This window comes from Tetrao urogallus, assembly GCF_951394365.1.
Source record: "Tetrao urogallus genome assembly, chromosome: 27".
Classification (NCBI taxonomy): domain Eukaryota; kingdom Metazoa; phylum Chordata; class Aves; order Galliformes; family Phasianidae; genus Tetrao; species Tetrao urogallus.
Window position 1 is genome coordinate 1,553,619 of NC_136840.1, and position 16,533 is coordinate 1,570,151.

Genomic DNA, 16,533 nt, shown 5'->3' on the forward strand with positions numbered 1-16,533 from the left:
CTCTAGCAAACTGAGGAGCTGTTTTCTGCTTTTGTTGTTGTTTAATAAATCTTTTTTTTTTTTTTTTTTTTTTTTTTAATATCTATTTTCTTCTGTGATTTCATTGTGCCCGGCTCTCCCAAAAGCTGCTCCTTCGGCAGCCGCACCGTGGGTTTGGTAGATGCTCTGAGTGTTTGGATGAGCCCAGCTTTTCGGTCTGATTTCTCTCGCCTTGAATGCATGGACAGACAAAGAAGCATTGTGCAGGCAGGGAAAAATGAGTGCTGTGGGTCCTGGGAGCAGCAGTGAGGGAAGCTCCTCCTGCTAGCGTTGTTCCACTGGAATGTCCCTCTGGTTTTCTGCTTCTGAGAATATTTGAACTTGTTGAAAAAAAAATGTGAGGGCACAGAGCCGATATAACCTTTACAGTTGTGTATGATGGAGCGCGAAGCATCACCAACAAGCATGGGGTAGCACCAGCCTGAAACAGGGGAGGCAGTTAGCTTCCACAGAGCCCTGAAATGGAGTCCCAGGGTGATGAGATGAAGCTGATTCTGGCAGTATTAAGGGTGGTTTCCTAGGACCAGGCTCAGGACCAGGGCTGTTGCTGGGGTTGCTTTCACAGGACAGAGCCGAGAGCTGTGACTTGCTGCTTTTGTTGCTGTGATTGCTGGGGTTAATCTCCATGCCCTGCATGTTGCTGTCCCGTGTTGTGGCTCTGCTGTACCCTGAGCCCTCAACGCCCTTCTTCCCTGGAGGGATGAGGGGCACAAAGTTGTGGTTGTTGTCCAAGACTCATTCAGGGAGCGTGGATCTCTGTGGATGGAGATCTGTGGTGCTGGGGTGGCCCACGCTCCCCGCTCTGACAGCAGGCACATTTCTAATATCTCTGCTCACTTCCTCATCCTGCTGGCTCGTGAGAAGATCCTATTGTCAGCTCTTCCAACCACCACAGCAGAGGAAATGCGATTGTTATGGAGAGCCTGGAAAACAGAGCAGGGGAATAACCATTTCCCCCTTTGGCTGTTTGTTCATCAAGAGATGCCATCCATCCCTTCCCACCCTTCCTGGATGTAGCAGCTCCAGATGCTGCCCAGCTTTTGGGGAACTCGCTGTGACCTCACAGTCTCACCGCTGCCTCGTGCGTTGGGCTTCATACCATCCTGATGGTGAGTAGTGGTCTTCTGAGGGTGCTGAGCAATGCTCGTGAGCTCTGCCCTTTCCCTGGAGCAGTATCCCAAGCCCTGCTGAGCCCAGAGCCCCTCTCTTTTTTTTCCTGGGGTTCTGTGGGAAAGTTAGCAAAGATTTGACTTTGCCAGCCACCCAGTTTCAGCTTCACAACCCCAAATGACAGCAGGGCAGTCCAGCAGCTCATGGCAGCCCCGTGGCTCTGCTGCTTTGCCAGGATGCAGAACTGAATCAGCTTGGAGGGGTGAGACCAGCTGTCCTCCTGCCAGTCTATACAGCAGAACTGATATTTCTGCATCTTCTGGGCCACATTCAGACTAAAAAGAGGAGCAGATAACGGACTGAAGGATCTGGCTGGGTGACAACCACCTGCATGACCTGTTCCTGCCTTCTTTTTTTCCCCAGGTGGCATTGTGCTTCCCAAGGAGGGTGTGGGCCTTTCTGATGGGGGAACTGACCAGGTCTCAGCTTCCTTCCTGCCCTGCACCTGAGTGGACGCTGCAACCAGCTCAGAGGTAAGAGGTGGCTGTGTGCCCAGCTTTGCCAGCTTGCAGTGTGGAAGGGAGCAGATCAGGGAAAGACACAGCCTGGGTGAGCTTAAGCTTTACTCGAGCATCTGAGGGAGCTGTGGACACCAGCGTGTGCCTGATTCATAAAGGTGAGACTCAACTGTTGATGCTCAGTGTTCTTAAGCAGCCCAGTTTTATCTCCTAGGAGTGCAGTCACAATTTCTCTGTAAGGCTGAGATAGCTTTAGGCTGTGGCATCTCCCATTTTGCTCTCACATCCTTACAGTCTCTGAGGGACAACTTGAGCCCTGTGACCACGTCCTCGCTCACAAACTGGTGTCACTTGCCTGCATTTTGGTGGCAGGGCTCCTGGGGCACAGTGTGCCAGGACACTGCAGCACATTGAATCCCTTTCTGATGCCCACACTGGAAGGTGCACAACTGGGTGGGTCTGTGATGCTTTATAGCTGGTCTGACCTATTTCAGCAGCGGTGAGAACTCTTCTCACCAAGTCTAACCCCTAAAGCACCTTAGAGTGGGGATAATTCTCTGTTTCTTCTTTCTATCCCAATTCCTTTCCTTTCCATGGAAACAACAGAAGTGGTCCTTCAAAGCTGATTTGCTGCTGCTGTTTCTTCACGCTTTTAGGGGATGAGCAAGTGCCCCTTTAGGGATGAGCATCTCTCTGCCCCTTCCATTGAACAGCTCATAGCAGGGTGCCCAGGACACCCACAGTTGTGTGGAGCAGCTGGCACAAGAGAAACAAGTCCTGAGGCTGCAGCAGAGGCTTTGGGTCATTTGCAGTGGCTCAGTGGGAGCTTGCAGAGGCAAAAAGCAGCTGGAGCCGTGCTCTGCAGGCCTGTGCTGGTTTGCAGATTCCTCAGGAGTTGTCCTGGGTCATTTGGCTGCCACCAAGAGTGCTGCTCTTCTCTCCACAGATCACATCCCAGGTGCTGTCTGTCCGTCTGCGGTGGATTCCAGAGCCAGGAGTTTCTCCATGCCGTGTCTGCGCCGTGCTCTCAGCCTGTGGCACCCACACTTGGACACGTGGATGCTCCAGGAAACAGCCGTGAAACCCCTGAGGCTGGGAAAAAGGTGCCAGAAACAATGCAGAAGAAAAACAGAGGTAGGTTTCAGCCTTGCTCCCAGGTCAGGAAGCATCCTGCTAGGGTGAGGCTGGCTTTCCCCCACAACCTAGCCCTAATCCCAGGAATCAAGCACACCCCAAACACCACCAGCTGGGACCATCCAGTGAGGTTTATTTTGGATGCTGCCCTCCAGCACCCATTTTGGAGGAGCCAGCATGCTTCCCGTGGATGCTTGCTGCCCCCTGAGCCCCTTATAACCTTAGGAGCTCCTGCTATAAGGCAACATACTTCAGAACTAAAATTGCATTGTTTTGTAGGAGGGAGCAGAGGCTGTGTGCCAGGGAGCTGCAGGGCAGCCTGGACACAGCATGGCGAGGTGGGAGCATCCACTGTGTTGGCTGCACAAAGCTGCATGGGACACAGCATCTCTAGCAAGAAAACCTCTGCAACTCATTTGCTCCCTTTTTTTTTATATATAATATATATATAACCTTGTGATATTGGTAGTTAATATCCCAGAGTATGATGTCAGATACAAACATCTCTAAGACCAAGAGTAAAAATGACACTGTCCAGCTCATCTTTGCCACGAGACTCAGCAGCTCTGATGGCATCCGGGTGCTGCCTCGCCTCTCTGTGGGGCTGGGGCCGATCCAGAGCAGGACAGCAGCCCTACAGCTTGGTGTTACGGTGGAAAGCAGAGGTGTGTGGGGTGCTGTAGGTGTGCTGGCTGTGCCAAGTCGCTGTGGGGTAGAGCCGGTGCTGCAGTGAGCCCTCGTAGGACGTCGGGTAGTGCCTGGGCTCGGAGGGCTGCACGGAGGTGGCTATCACAGGGCTGGGGAAAGCAGGGATGATGAAGGGGTTGATGGAGAGAGACGGCACCGCTGGGGCTGCCTGGTTTTTCAGGTGCTCCAGGGAGTTGCTGAAGTTGACCGGGAAGCGCAGCATGGCTCCCTTGTAAACATCTGGGGCTTGAGGCACTGAGGTGAGCGGAGCGGCGTAGCCGGGGCCGGGAATGATGGCTTTGGGTTTGGCCAATCCTTGGTGGCTCCTGGGCGAGCCAGCGCCCTTGTCCCTGCCTTCAGTTTCATGGAGAAAGGGGGAAACGACCTGCAGCTTCCTGCTGGGGCCCAAAGCCTCCTCGTCCCGGCTCCGTTTGGCTGTGGGTGCTGTGGGGCTCCGTGTCAGCGGGGTGAAGCCGGCCCCCGGGGGCACCCAGCAGGCTTTGACAGCAGCGAAGGCGGCCGGCTGCGGGCTCTCCCTGCTCCACGCTTTGCTCCGCAGGTCTTGGGGCTGCTCTTGGCCGGCCTCCACGTCCTCAGGTTGTGGTTCCAAGAAATCCTTCAAGTTGGAGAAATATCCCCCAAAGGGGTGGCAGCTGATGGGTTTCAGCACCTCGTTGCGGTAGGCGTGGAAGAAGCCGGTGAAGACAGCGGGCGCAGGGCCCCCGTCCTCAGCTCTTGGGTAAGGCTGTCTGTCCGTCCTGCCAGGGGATGCGCTGGGGATGGGTCCAGCCTCGCTCCGGCCTCCCCGGGGTGTGTCCTTCAATCCTTGTGCCTCCGGGCTCCTCTGCTCTTTGAGGTGGGGGCTGACAGCTGGCTGGCTGGGCTCTGGGTTGGGGTGAGCGCTGCTCGCCACCTCCCTGCCCTCCAGGCAGTGGCGTTTGAGGCAGTGCAAGGACTCTGCCTTGCTCACCTGGGCCAGCAGCTTCTTCTTGGCCAGCGGAGACATGATGGGGTGGTTGCCTTTGGAGTAAAAGCTGGAGAAGAGGCGTTTGTAGGCTTCAGCGTGGGCTCGGCAGGTGCTGGGACACCCTGCAGAAGGGTTTGGGGCCGGGGCCGTGGGGCTGGTGCGTCCCTCTGCTGGCTGGCCTTGCTCCTGGGCCTCTGTTGGGTCCTCCTTGCTGGCTGTAGGGGTGGCTGCCACTTCAGGCTTTGCCTTCTCTAGTGCCACCTGCAACCAAAAGCCAGTTTGGGGTGTGGGTGGCAGGCTGAGCCACGCATCCACCCCATCTCCCTGCCTCTGCCTCCAGAAGCTCAGTTCTCTGCTCTTGCCCCTCACCAGAACTGCACAGCCACGTGCCCGGGATGGGGATGGATGCATGAAGGCTGAGCACAGGAACTGGGATCATTCCCAAGCTTCACCCCATGGCCGCTCACCTGCTCCCGACCCTTCTCCTTCTTGCTCCTCCTGCTCTTCTCACCCATCTCGGTGCCCTTGGATACCTTGTACTGCTTGCGGGGTTTGCTGGGAGGCAGCGGCTTGTCGTCCTCACCCTTCAGGTGCCGCACGTACGGGAGGACCAGCCTGCAGGGTGGGAGTCACAGCGCTGAGCCCCAACCCCACTGAACCCCTTGAGGGTGGGGGAGCAGGCACACAAACCCCCCCTACCTCTCGTAGTGCCTCCGGGTGCACGTGGCTGCGCTGGTGCTGCCCGGGCTGCCGCCCAGCTCATCGTACACATTCTTCCACAGCCGTCTCCCTGTTACCTGTGATGGGGCAAAGATGGGTTAATCCTCCCCCAAATCAGGAGCACAGAGCTGTACGGATGCGGCACGCTGCCTGCTTACCAGCTCATAAGCTCCCAGCTTCTCCACTGCTTTGTAAATCTTCCACAGGTTAACTGGGAAGAAGGGGAGAGAAGGAGTCAGCCAGACGCGACGCGCCAGCACTGCATCCCAAAAGCTCCTCCGTCCCCAAGACGTCCCCCCGTCCCAAAAGCCGCTCCCAGGTACGCACTCTGCTTGAAGCCGAGGTGTGGGATCCTCTCGATGGGTGTGTGCCTCTCCTTCATGAACTTGTAGAGGCTGACGAGGAAGGCCTCCTCCTCCTCTTTCTCACCATTGGCATCTGCTGGCTTTGCCTGCTCAGGGCTTGGTGTCTCCTGGGGGGGGAAGGGGGGAGGATGCAGCCATCGGGAGGGACCCAGAGAGCCAGAAAGAGCCCAGAAGGGAAACTGAGGCAGATGGGGAGCTCCCCCCCCCCCCCGTCCACCCTGGAGGCATTTGTGCAGCTCTCCCTTCATTATTCAGCAGCCTGGGCAGGCGGCCAAGTTGGTCAAAGCTCCGGAGCCGTGCGAGAACACGAGGAACGGCTTCCAGGAAAACAGAAGGGCAGAAATTCTTGCTCTAACCCCCCCCCCCGCCCTCCCTCCCCTCCGCCTCCTTTCTCAGCTAAAAATGTTTCTCGTTTGTTTGTTCTACATTTTCCGGAGTTATAAAACTTGTTGCTATTTTTGGGCAAAGCAGCTGCTCCCCTCCCCACTCCTTTTTCTTCTTCTTTCTATTCTTTTGAACCGCTCGCTGACGGCCGCCGCTTTAACGGCTCGACTATTTCCAGCCTCTTTTAAATAAACCCCCGGGAGGGGGGGGGGGGGAGCAGTGTGAGAAACCCAAAAATGCTAGTGGCAGCCACGTGGGCACCCAAAATTGGCTCTTTTTTCCCCAAAGATGGGAAGTACTCCTCCCCCCTACCCCCCCCCAGCCCCTTCTTCTTCAAAGGATGGGGGGCTTGCGCCAGCCATCAGGAATCCCCCAAATTGGGGATGCTCTCCCCCCAGTTGGGGGGCGCCTCACCCAAATGGCTTTCCCCCCCCCCCTCCTCCCCCAAGCACTCACGGTGGGCTCGGTGCTGGCGGGGGGCTCCTCGCCCCCCCCGTGCTGCTCCTGGCTGTCCTCCATGCGTGTCCCCCCCTCTCCACGCCTTTAGGACGGGCCCTGCGGCTGGAAAATAAGGGGCAGATTGCCCCCAAATCGTCTCTCCCCTTCCAAATAAGGAGAAATCGCCATCGTTCAAGCCCTGCTGTCACCTATGCTGCGGGCCCACCCTAAAAATACTGTAGGACCCCTCCCCCAAAATAACTAATTTTAGGATCCCCCCCCCCCTTCCGCTTTGCCGCTCCCTGCCCGTTCCAACTTTGGGGGAAAAAGCCGCTCAGAAGGCTTTAAAGAAAATAAAAACAAGAGCCGTGTCTCCGCAAAAAGCTGAGAAAGAAGGGAGCAACGCTGGGGGTCCCGTTTCCCTTTTCCCTTTCCCCCCCCCCCGCCGTTTTTTCCCCCCCTTTCCCGTGCCCGGTGCCGCTCACCCGCTGCCGCGCCATGTGACTGTCCCTCTGCACCCGCCACCACGCCCCCCGCCGCCTATTGGCCGCCGCCGCCACGCCCCCTTCTCCTATTGGACTGCGCTGCGTTCGCCCCGCCCCTTAGCGAAAGGCATGCTGGGTGCTGTAGTGCCGCCGCCCACGTGCGTGCGGTTGATCGGCGCTGCGTGTGAATGCAGGCGTGTGCAAGGGGGGGGGGGGGGGCGAGGGGGGGTGTTTGGGACACGTGCGTGTATGGCAGCGAGTGCGCGTTCACGGCTCGTGTGCGCAATCACGTGCACGCGTGTTTGTGTGCGTGCCCCGGGTGCGTTGCACACCGTGGGGCTGTTTGTGTTGTGCTGCGCTGGGCGCGCGTGTCCGTGGGCTGTGTGCCTACGTGGGCACGAGCACAGGTGTGAGCCGCAGGTAGATGGAGGCACACGCACGGTGTGAAGCCCGGCTGTGGTTCCCCGGCTCGCGCTCGGTTCCCGGCACTGCAATCTGCGGGGCTGACGCGATTTCCTCCCCTTCTACGAAAAAAGCAGGAAACCAGCGCGCAGTCCGGGGGTTTTTGGGGGCAAAAAGCGCTCACTTGGGGTCAAGCAATAGAAAGCAGCGGTGCACTGAAGCGGGCAGCAGCGGGTCTGTGTGGGGCATAGCAAACTCCCGTCCTGTACGATACGCAGACAACAGCCGCGTCTCCGCCGCTCAGCCCTCAACGCCTCAATTTCCAAATTCCCCCAATTCCCACCCGGCCGCGTCCCGGCACGGCGCAGCGCTGCGCGTCACGGCCGGGAATAGCACGGGAACTCTGCCAGCCCGGCGCTGAGTAAGGCGTGAAGTCATCCGAACCGCGCTCCGAACGCCTGACATCACCTCAACCCCCCCCCCCCCCCAACCCCCCCCCGCAAAAAAAAACCCCAAAAGAATCGCACGGAGCCGCTCCCCGCTCTGCCCCCCTTCCCCTCTCCTCCCCCCCCCCAATAACAGCGTGGTGTTGGTTCGCTCCGGACTGCTGGTAGCATTGCTGGAACCCCCCCTGAGCTCACCGTGCCCATCCCTGCGGGATGTCACCGAGATGCCGCCGGGATGAAGGGACAAATTGTGCCCTGTGACCCCACCGACCCCAAACTCACCGCTTCGGGAGGTGCTGGGAGGAACAGCGCGGTGCTGTGCGGTGTTACAGGGCTGGGGATGAAGGCTGAGGATGACTCATCCCCACTCAGGGAAGTGGCGTGTGTAGCTGCTCTCGTGCGTGTGCCATTGACTCTTTCCTTACCGGAACCTAAGGGAGTTTTGGGGCACAGCACTGAATGACTGTGCTGGGTTTTCCAGACCCCCCCCGGGGCTTTGGGGACATCGCTGCTGTCGTGTCCCCCTGTCCCGATGCTGGTGGGTCTCTGTCCCTTTCCACCCCCCACACATCCCTAGGATTTATCCCCAGCTCTGTTCCTTGTCCCTGCAGTCCTGTCCCATCCCCGGTGACTCTGGGACAAATAGAGCCACTGCTGTCCTCCCCCCCCTCCCCCAAGATCTTGAGATCATCCTGAGCGCCCAGCATCGCTCTGCTGATAGGGACCGCTTTTTAGGGTCCATCCTTGTCCCCGTCCATCTGGAACCACCTGTAAATAGGGGACAGTGGGGACAGCAGCTTGACTGGGTGCTGCTGTAGCACCCATGGGTGCCCAACCCCTCAACATCCCATCGGAGAACCCCAAATCTGCTCGGCAGAGAGAGAGCCTCGAAAAAAAAAAATCCCCTGGTGACTCATTTGGGGCCAAAAAGGCAAAAAAGCAGAAGCTTGGAAGGGAGGGGGGGTAGATGGGGGCATGGGGACCCTTTGCTCCTCTCCCCATTTGGGGCAAGAAGAGGAAGGGGCAAAGATTGCAGGGTGAGAGGAAGCGGGGGGGGAGGGTGAGGCTCCCCAAAAGCTGGAGGGGGGAAAGGAGGGGGAGAAGTGGGGGGGTGAGGGGGGGACAGATGAGGACACTTTGAGGGTGACATTAACCCTTTCGTTCCAGGAAGGGGACGCTCAGCTTTGACTCAGCAGCGCTCAGAGCGAAAGCCATCCCCGTCCCTCCTGCTGTGAGTTCAAAACCTACCAAAACTTCTGCCCTGCAGCTCTTGGCCGCCCTGTGCTTCAGTTTCTCCTCCTGTGATGCCCAGTAACGGCGCCACCCCCCCCCCCCCCCCGCCCCTCCTCAGGACCCACGGTGAGTCTGTGGGTGACAAATGTGTCACTGAGCGATGGCATCAGGGTGGGGATGCGTCAAACGTAGCGCCCTGGGCAGAGCTGGGGGATGTCAGCCCCAAAAGGAAAGGCTTCCCCCCATGGAAAAAACGGATCGTTCGATGCCTTGGGTGAGATGGGAAGTTAATGAGGTTAAATTGTGCCGCCTTGTGCCTGAACCTCCCCAAACCCACAAGCGCTGTCCAAAGCTCTCCAGTGCCCCCTGGTGCTCTTCGCAGTTCCCCAATAAGCTCCCATTGCCTCCCAGCATTGTGTGGAATCCCAAAATCCGCGCCTCCCAAGGCAGCCTGCAGCCACCCCAATGCTTTCTGCGGCCCCCAACAGCCTCCCAGGGCCACCAGTCCTGCCCAGTGCCCCCATGTCAACGCTCCCGATGCTCAGTACGTGGCCATTTCCTTCCCCAGGCACAAAACAAGGCGATGGGGGCAGAGGCAGCACGATGGTGATGGCGAACATCAGTGAGGAGGTGCGGCAGGAGCTGCAGCTCTGGGCTCGCTGCAACCACGCCACCATCCCTGGAGGTGGGCCTTGGGTGTGGGGGGCTTTGGGCTGCATGAACGACTGCAGGCAGAGATGTAGCAAAGTGAATATGAAACATTGAGTGATGTGATGTTATTTAATGTAATTGAAGATGGAATATCATAAAATATTATAACGAATGAAATCTAATAGAGTCCCACGTTGTCCCAGTCCAAGGTGGTGTTGTTGGACAGCCCAGGTTTGGAGAGGTAGGGCTGGGGCCGGTGCTGGTGCCCCTGGAGCACTGCTGCTGCTGCTCTGTGTGCCGCGGGGCCGGCGAAGAGCCCAGAGCTACAGGTAGCCTGAACTGTTGGCCGTTGGTTGCCTCCTGCTGCAGCACGTGGGCCGGTTTCTGCAGACGCTCCCGTTTGTGCCGAGCCCACCCAGCTTCGCCTAGCGCCGGCGTTTCTGCCCTGCAGCGTCCTGGCCGTGCGGCAGCTTCCTCTTCTTGGCTGGGCCGCTGCCAGTGCGCCGCTGCTGCCCGCTGGTGGTGCAGGCGGGCGCCGGGCTCTCGGCCGGCTCGGTGCCACCCTGGTGGTGGTTGCCTGGCACACGGCAGGACGTGCAGCCGGGTGGCAGTGCCAGGCGGAGAACCACCGGGGGATGCTTCTGCTGCGCCTCCTCCATCAGATGTGCTGTGCTGGGTGAAGGAGGTGCTGGGACATCCAGGGGGGTCGGCACGGGCAGCTCTGGTGATGTGCTGCGGGGCGGTAGGAAAGGCATGCAGGGCAGCGGCCTGCGGGGCTGCCTGCAGCACAGTGCACGTATGCACATCAGGTCGCTGCTGATCCAGGCCTCTGCCTCTGCCTCTCCGTTTCGCTCCCTGCTGGCCCAGGGAAAGTCAGGGAGCGCTGTGATGAACGGTGGTGTTTTCCTGCTGCTCGGGACGTCTGGGCTCGGTGGCTGTGTGGCATCGATCCACCGCAGCAGCTCTTCCCTTTCCTGGCTGTCCAGTTCAGGCAGCAGCTCATCGTGACCTCCTTCCTCTGCTGCAGTGTCAGTTCCTTCGGTCCCCCTTGTTTGGGTGTCAGCAGGGTCCTGGTTCTGCTGGGGGACCTCCTGAGGACTCGCCACTTCTGAAAAAGCAAGAACACCCCCAGAAGGATGAGGACAGCCTTCCCACAGGCACTCAGTGCAGACACCCCCCCGCCAGCTCTGCAGCCCCCACACTCACCGGTGTTCAGCCACGTGAGCAGGTCATCCATGTCCGGGATGCTGTCCGGGATCTCTGTGTTGGATGCCGCTTCTGGAAAGGGAAGAAAATCCCCGCAGGGGTAACGCCAGCTTTCCCACACCCACTGAGTGCAGACAACCCCCGCCAGCTCTGCTGCCCCCAAACTCACCGTTGTTCATCCAAGACAGGAGCTCATCCATGTCCGGCATGTCATCCGGGACGTCATCCGGGACCTCTGTTTTGGGTGCCACTTCTGGAAGAGGAAGAAAACCGCCACGGGGGTAACGCCAGCTTTCCCACACCCGCTCGGTGCAAACGCCCCCCCGCCAGCTCTGCTGCCCCCAGACTCACCGTTGTTCATCCAGGTCAGGAGGTCATTGATGTCAGCGATGTCCTCCTGGATGTCTGAGCTCGTTGTCGCTGCTGGAAAAGCCAGAACACCCCCAGTGAGGCAGCGCCATCTTTCCCACCGCCACCCGGTGCGGACAGCCTGCCGCCCGCTCTGCAGCCCCAAACTCACCACCTGATTCCAGCGCTGCGCTGCTGCAGGTGAGCGGAGCCGCGGTGGGACTTGGGCACACCGGAGGTCCTCGGAGGACAGTTGAGGAGCCGGGGCGCTCGGGGCCCTGCAGCGGGCAGCTGCCTGCGGGCTGCGGGGGCTCCCCATGGAACGCAGCCCCAGGCTGCTGCCCCGTCGGCTGCTGGGGCTGCTGCGTCCCTGCCACCAGGGGATGTTTGGAGCGGTGGGCAGGGGCACTGGGGGCAGGCATACCTGGCTGCGTCTCTGCAGGTAGGCGCGTGACCAGGGGTAACTGCTGCCCCACGGGTGCCAGCTGACCAACGTTTCGGGGCATCCCCCCAGGTGGCAGCTGACCCACAACTGTGGGCAGCCCCCCAGGTGGCAGCTGAACCACATTTGAGGGCATCCCCCCAGGTGGCAGCTGACCCACAACTGTGGGCATCCCCCCAGGTGGCAGCTGAACCACATTTGAGGGCAGCCCCCCAGGTGGCAGCTGAACCACATTTGAGGGCAGCCCCCCAGGTGGCAGCTGAACCACAACTTGGGGCATCCCCGCAGCTGGGAGCTGACCCACCATTAGAGGCAGCCCCCCAGGTGGGAGCTGCACTCCCTGTCCCTGGACGCCTGGTATCCCAGGCCAGACGGAGGCCTGAGGCACCATGTAGGTGACATTGGGGACAGGGAGGGGTTGGAAGGACACCGGCACTGCTGCCTTGCGGAAGGTGGGCTGCATTGCAGCGGTGGCCGGTGGAGGCACAAGGGATCCAAATAACGAGGCGTCGGGTGTCGGAAGCACCGTCAGCGTCCGTGAAGGAAATCTCTCTGTGGGGAAATGCCCAAATGGGCGCTGGGTGAGATGTGGGGCACTGGGATCCCCTGGAGGGCCGCAGTGCCAGGAGCAGAGCAGCCTGCTGCCTTACCTGCCAAGGGAGCTCGAGAGTGGCAGCGGGGGGTTCCGTGACCGCTGGGGTCAGCCCCTCTGCCCTGAGGTCACAGTGCTCCTCTGTGACACGGTCCCGTGGGGCACAGGCATTGCTCTGTGCCCACCCCATCACCAGCACTTGCTGTGGCTACAGTCGTGGTGGTGACAGCATGGGACGAGTGTGGGGAGCTATGGCCTCTGCCCGTCTCATACTCCTCCTCCTGATGGCTGTAACTTCCTGCAAGGTCGGTGCTGCTCCGTGGCAAGCACCAGGAGCAGGTGGGTGAGCAAAAGTGAGCGGCACGGGGGGCAAGAAATCAGGCTGCGTCCCCACGGCCAGATGGCAGGCTGCCCTGGGGCTGTCCTTTCCTGGGGGACGTGCTGGGCAGGGGAAGGCGGCCAGCACCCAGTTCCCAACACAGGGTCCCCCTCGGCCCCCAGCCCAAGGGAAGAGCCAGGCACGTTTTCCTCCCGTGCTGTGGTTTCACCTTCCTTTGTGCCCACCAGAGATCTGCACTAAGAAAGGCCGAGTGGCCACACGTTGCTCCATGCGGACCATGGTGGTGTTGCACACGTTTAATGGAAACTTCTCTCATCTCTTGGTGATTCTAGATGACTACGCCGATTCTTTTCATGCGGTTGCCTGGTTGAACCCGGCTTTTGTTCCTGAGGTGGAACCTGGAGGTAAATCACTGCCAAAACAGAGCCTTGGAGGCTCCCCTTCCCATTCTCTTCCCCTCCCTGTCTCCAGACAGTGCCACACATGGATTGCTGTGTATCAGCACGGTGCCACTGCAGGCACCCAGCAGCTCAGGTTGAGATGCTGCCGCGTGGAAGGGAGAGAGGGGTGCTGTGGAGCGATCCCCCCTTGTTCCCATCTGGAGATGGGTATGTGGACGTGTCTGACACAAGCTGCTCTGTGCTGTTTATTTACAGATGTGAGTGGAAGTGAATGGGGTGCAGAATCCCAGCCGGCTCCGGGGTCGGAAGCTCTAGCAGATGGCATGGGTACGTGACGGCTTTTTGCTTGCTTTGCGAGCTGCCAGCTCGCAGCCCTAATGTCAGCCAGGCCTGCAGGAGCGGGAGCACAGAGCTGCAGGCGCGTGCCCTGTCCCTGCACCATCCCCGGGTACCACCTGCTCCTCAGCTGTGCCGTCACGCAGTGACACAGATTGTGGTGTATGACGGAAAGCTCTCGTGGTTCCTTGTTGCAGAACTGCCTCCAGAGAGGGCCGTGCCAAACGCGCAGCTGCCTCCCGCGCAGGAGCCCCGCTGGCCTCCCAGGGGTGGGTACTCTGCCCGGACGGACTGCACCAACAGAGCGCTCAGTTCAGCAGTGGGTTTCTCAGAAATGTGTCCTGCTCCGTTCTGTTCAGGTCCTGCGAGACAGACAGAGAAACCGGGACGAGGAAGATATTCGCCGCGGTTTGCTCATGTCCTGAAGGCAACGACGGGGGAGAATGAAGTGCCTGGTGGGTACATTTCTGTCTGCTCACCGGGAGACTCGGGAATCTGGCGTTCTACAAAGATATGAGCAGACATTTACAGTCCTCCCACTTTGCTGCCTTCTTTCTCTAGAGATAGATGGAGAGCCTGTGGACGAGGCCGTGCTTCAGGAGGGCAGCAGCCACACACTGCCCATCTCCCGCGAAGGCACAGAGGACGTGCCAGCAGCTGGCGCTCCAGGTAGAGGCCTGCCCAGAGCTCTGTGGCTGACGCTTGGAGGTTCTGTTGTTGTGTTTTGTGTCTGTGGCCTCCTGGAGCATTTCATGGCAATGTCAGAGCTCTGGTGAGATCGCCAGGTAGGCACGAGGCGCAGCAGTGACCACAATTGTTCCTTCAGGTGCCGGAGGTGAAGAAGCCACCAAGGGCATCTACATTAAGGACGTCCCCATGTTCTGCTTGAAAGGTGCTATTGGTGTGTTTGTTCCCATTCTGATCCTGGTAATTGTGTGCTGCATTTGCATCCGGCGGCGGCGGAAGAAACAACAGTGAGTTGCTCCCCCATCCCCATCCCAGCTCTTTATTCCCGCTGCTCTGTGCGGTGCCGGGAGGAAGGAGAGCGGGGGGCTCCCCGGGCCCTCAGCAGTTCCTGTCTCTGCAGGCACCTCATGGAATCTGCCAAGGCCCGGTTTGCTGCCCGTGGACAATCAGCACATGAGCACAGACGGTCTCGGCACCAGCGGGCTCCACGGGTGCCAGGACGTCCTGCCCGGGTGCTGCGGAGCTCCAGCCCATCGCCGCCCCCCAGGCCCAAGAGTGCCCCGACTCGGCTGCCCCCGGCGCGGCCCCCGCGGCCCCCCAGCCCGGCCATGTACACCAGGAATAAGCCCCAGCCCCGCCGGGCACCGCCACCGCCACCACCCCCGTCCTACAGGGGATGGTAGCAGTCTCCCTGGGGCCGGGCACCACGTCCCACACCTGGACAGCCGCTGCTGCCATCCACTGTGGCTGTCCACATTTCAATTCCAGTCTTCTATTCCATCAATAAATAACAACATCATTTCCCAACTGTGTGAGAGCTTGCTTGATCCGTGCAGGACACAGGGGGGAAAATGCCCCCAGTCCCCACTTTGGCTTCTGTTCAGGGTAAGAGGTTTCCATGCTACACCTGCCAGGTGCGTAAGTCACGGAGACCTCGTGTTTTTGGGGTGTATTTGGGGTGATGGAGCAGATCTTCCTGGAGGAGATGTTGAGGCAGCTGAGGGATGGAGAAGTGATCTGTGCCAGCCAGCACGGCGGCACCCAGGGCAGATCGTGCCTGACCCATCTGGTGGCTTTTTGGGACGCCGTGATGGCAGTGATGGGCAACGGGAGGGCAACTGATGTCGTCTCCCTGGAGTTGTGCAAGGCCTTCCATGTGGTCCCGCACCGCTTCCTTCCCTCTGAGCCAGACAGAGATGGGTGCAAAGGACAGGCTGTGGGGTGGAGGTTCAGCAAAGCCAAGGCTGTGCGTTCAGATGGGGAATTTGCCTCTTGTGTGCCCTACAGCGATCCCAAATGAGAAAAGCTTTTTCTCTGGGTGCTTCGCTCAGAGGCTGCAGCACCTCTGCTATGGAGAAAGGCTGAGGGAGCCGGGGGTGTTCAGCACGGAGAAGAGAAGGCTGCAGGGAGCCCCCGCTCCACAAGGGAGATGGTGATAGGGACAAAGAGGAATGGTTTGGACGTAAAGGAGGGGAGATTTGGTTCAGATGTCAGGGAAGTTGTTCACAGAGGGGGAGCTGAGGCCCTGGCACTGCTGCCCAGAGAGGTTGCGGGTGCCCCTGCATCCCTGTGGGTGCAGCCAACTCAGCTCCCATTGCAGTGAGTGGAGACGAAGGGAGGGATGTGGCTGATGACACTCCGACGGCCAGTGGCATCGCAGGGCTGCGGTGCTTTGACTCTGAAAGCCACCACCTGGTGGCTGCTTTCACACATCTGTCACAAAGTACAGAGGCTGGAAGGGACCTCTGGAGTTTTAGTACAATTCCCCCTGCTTCCCTGCAGCAGATTACACAGATCGCTGCACTGAATGCCAAGTCTCCTGCTGCCCCTTGACAGCTTTCTTTCTCAGTCTCAGACAAGCATTCAAGGGAATCATAGGATGTCCTGGCTTGAAAAGGACCGTGATCATCTAGTTTCAACCCCCCTACCTTGTGCAGGGTTGCCAACCACTGCCCCAGGCTTGTCTTGAATCATCTCTGGGTCTCTCTTGCTCCCCTGTTGGGTGCTGCAGGACTGGGTTCTGGGCGATGGTGCTGTGGTGATCCTCTTTCCTTTAGGAGCATCTTTGTTCTGCTGCTCCCTCAACACCCGTGTTTTATTTTAGCCTCTCTTGCTTCAGTTTCCTTCTTCCCTGCACAGAGATCTAGCTAAGAGGCAGTAGGGATTTATTATTGGTAAGCTCAGTATCAGTCACGTCAGGGAAAGATCAAAGGAAAAGGGTTCTAAGAACTGGAAACATCAGTAAGTCAGTCAGTGTACTGAGTTACAGACAACAAACGACACACGGAGCAACATTCTGCTCCTTGGCACTGATGGTTCACAGAGGAACTGCAGCTCTCTGCTCCTGACCCCAGGAAAGAGGGAATGGATCAAGGAGGGCAGGCTGAGCAGCAGCTGTCCATCTGTATGGCCTCCAGGTTTCGGTAGGTGAGATCACGTCCCCCATTTAACAAGTTTTCCTGAGGTGCACAGATCTGAGGGCCTTCTCAGCAACAATGCTGGGAGGAGGAAAAGCTGCCACTGCTGCAGAACGAGCACTGTCCATCGGGGGAGCAAAGCTCCAGCCTGGGGGTCAGCCTGGGTGAGCTGCTCCACACACGGC

General features: G+C 59.1%; 1 protein-coding gene across 1 annotated transcript; it reads right to left on the minus strand.

The window, feature by feature from the left end:
- Positions 1-3,435: 3,435 nt before the first annotated feature.
- On the minus strand, positions 3,436-6,443 carry ARID5A (AT-rich interaction domain 5A; the record flags this gene model as incomplete). The annotated part of the gene is made up of 6 exons (XM_079547410.1): positions 3,436-4,716; positions 4,923-5,070; positions 5,155-5,252; positions 5,334-5,386; positions 5,503-5,647; positions 6,381-6,443. The coding sequence occupies 6 exons, from the start codon at positions 6,441-6,443 to the stop codon at positions 3,436-3,438; spliced, it is 1,788 nt and encodes a 595-aa protein (XP_079403536.1).
- Positions 6,444-16,533: the final 10,090 nt, after the last annotated feature.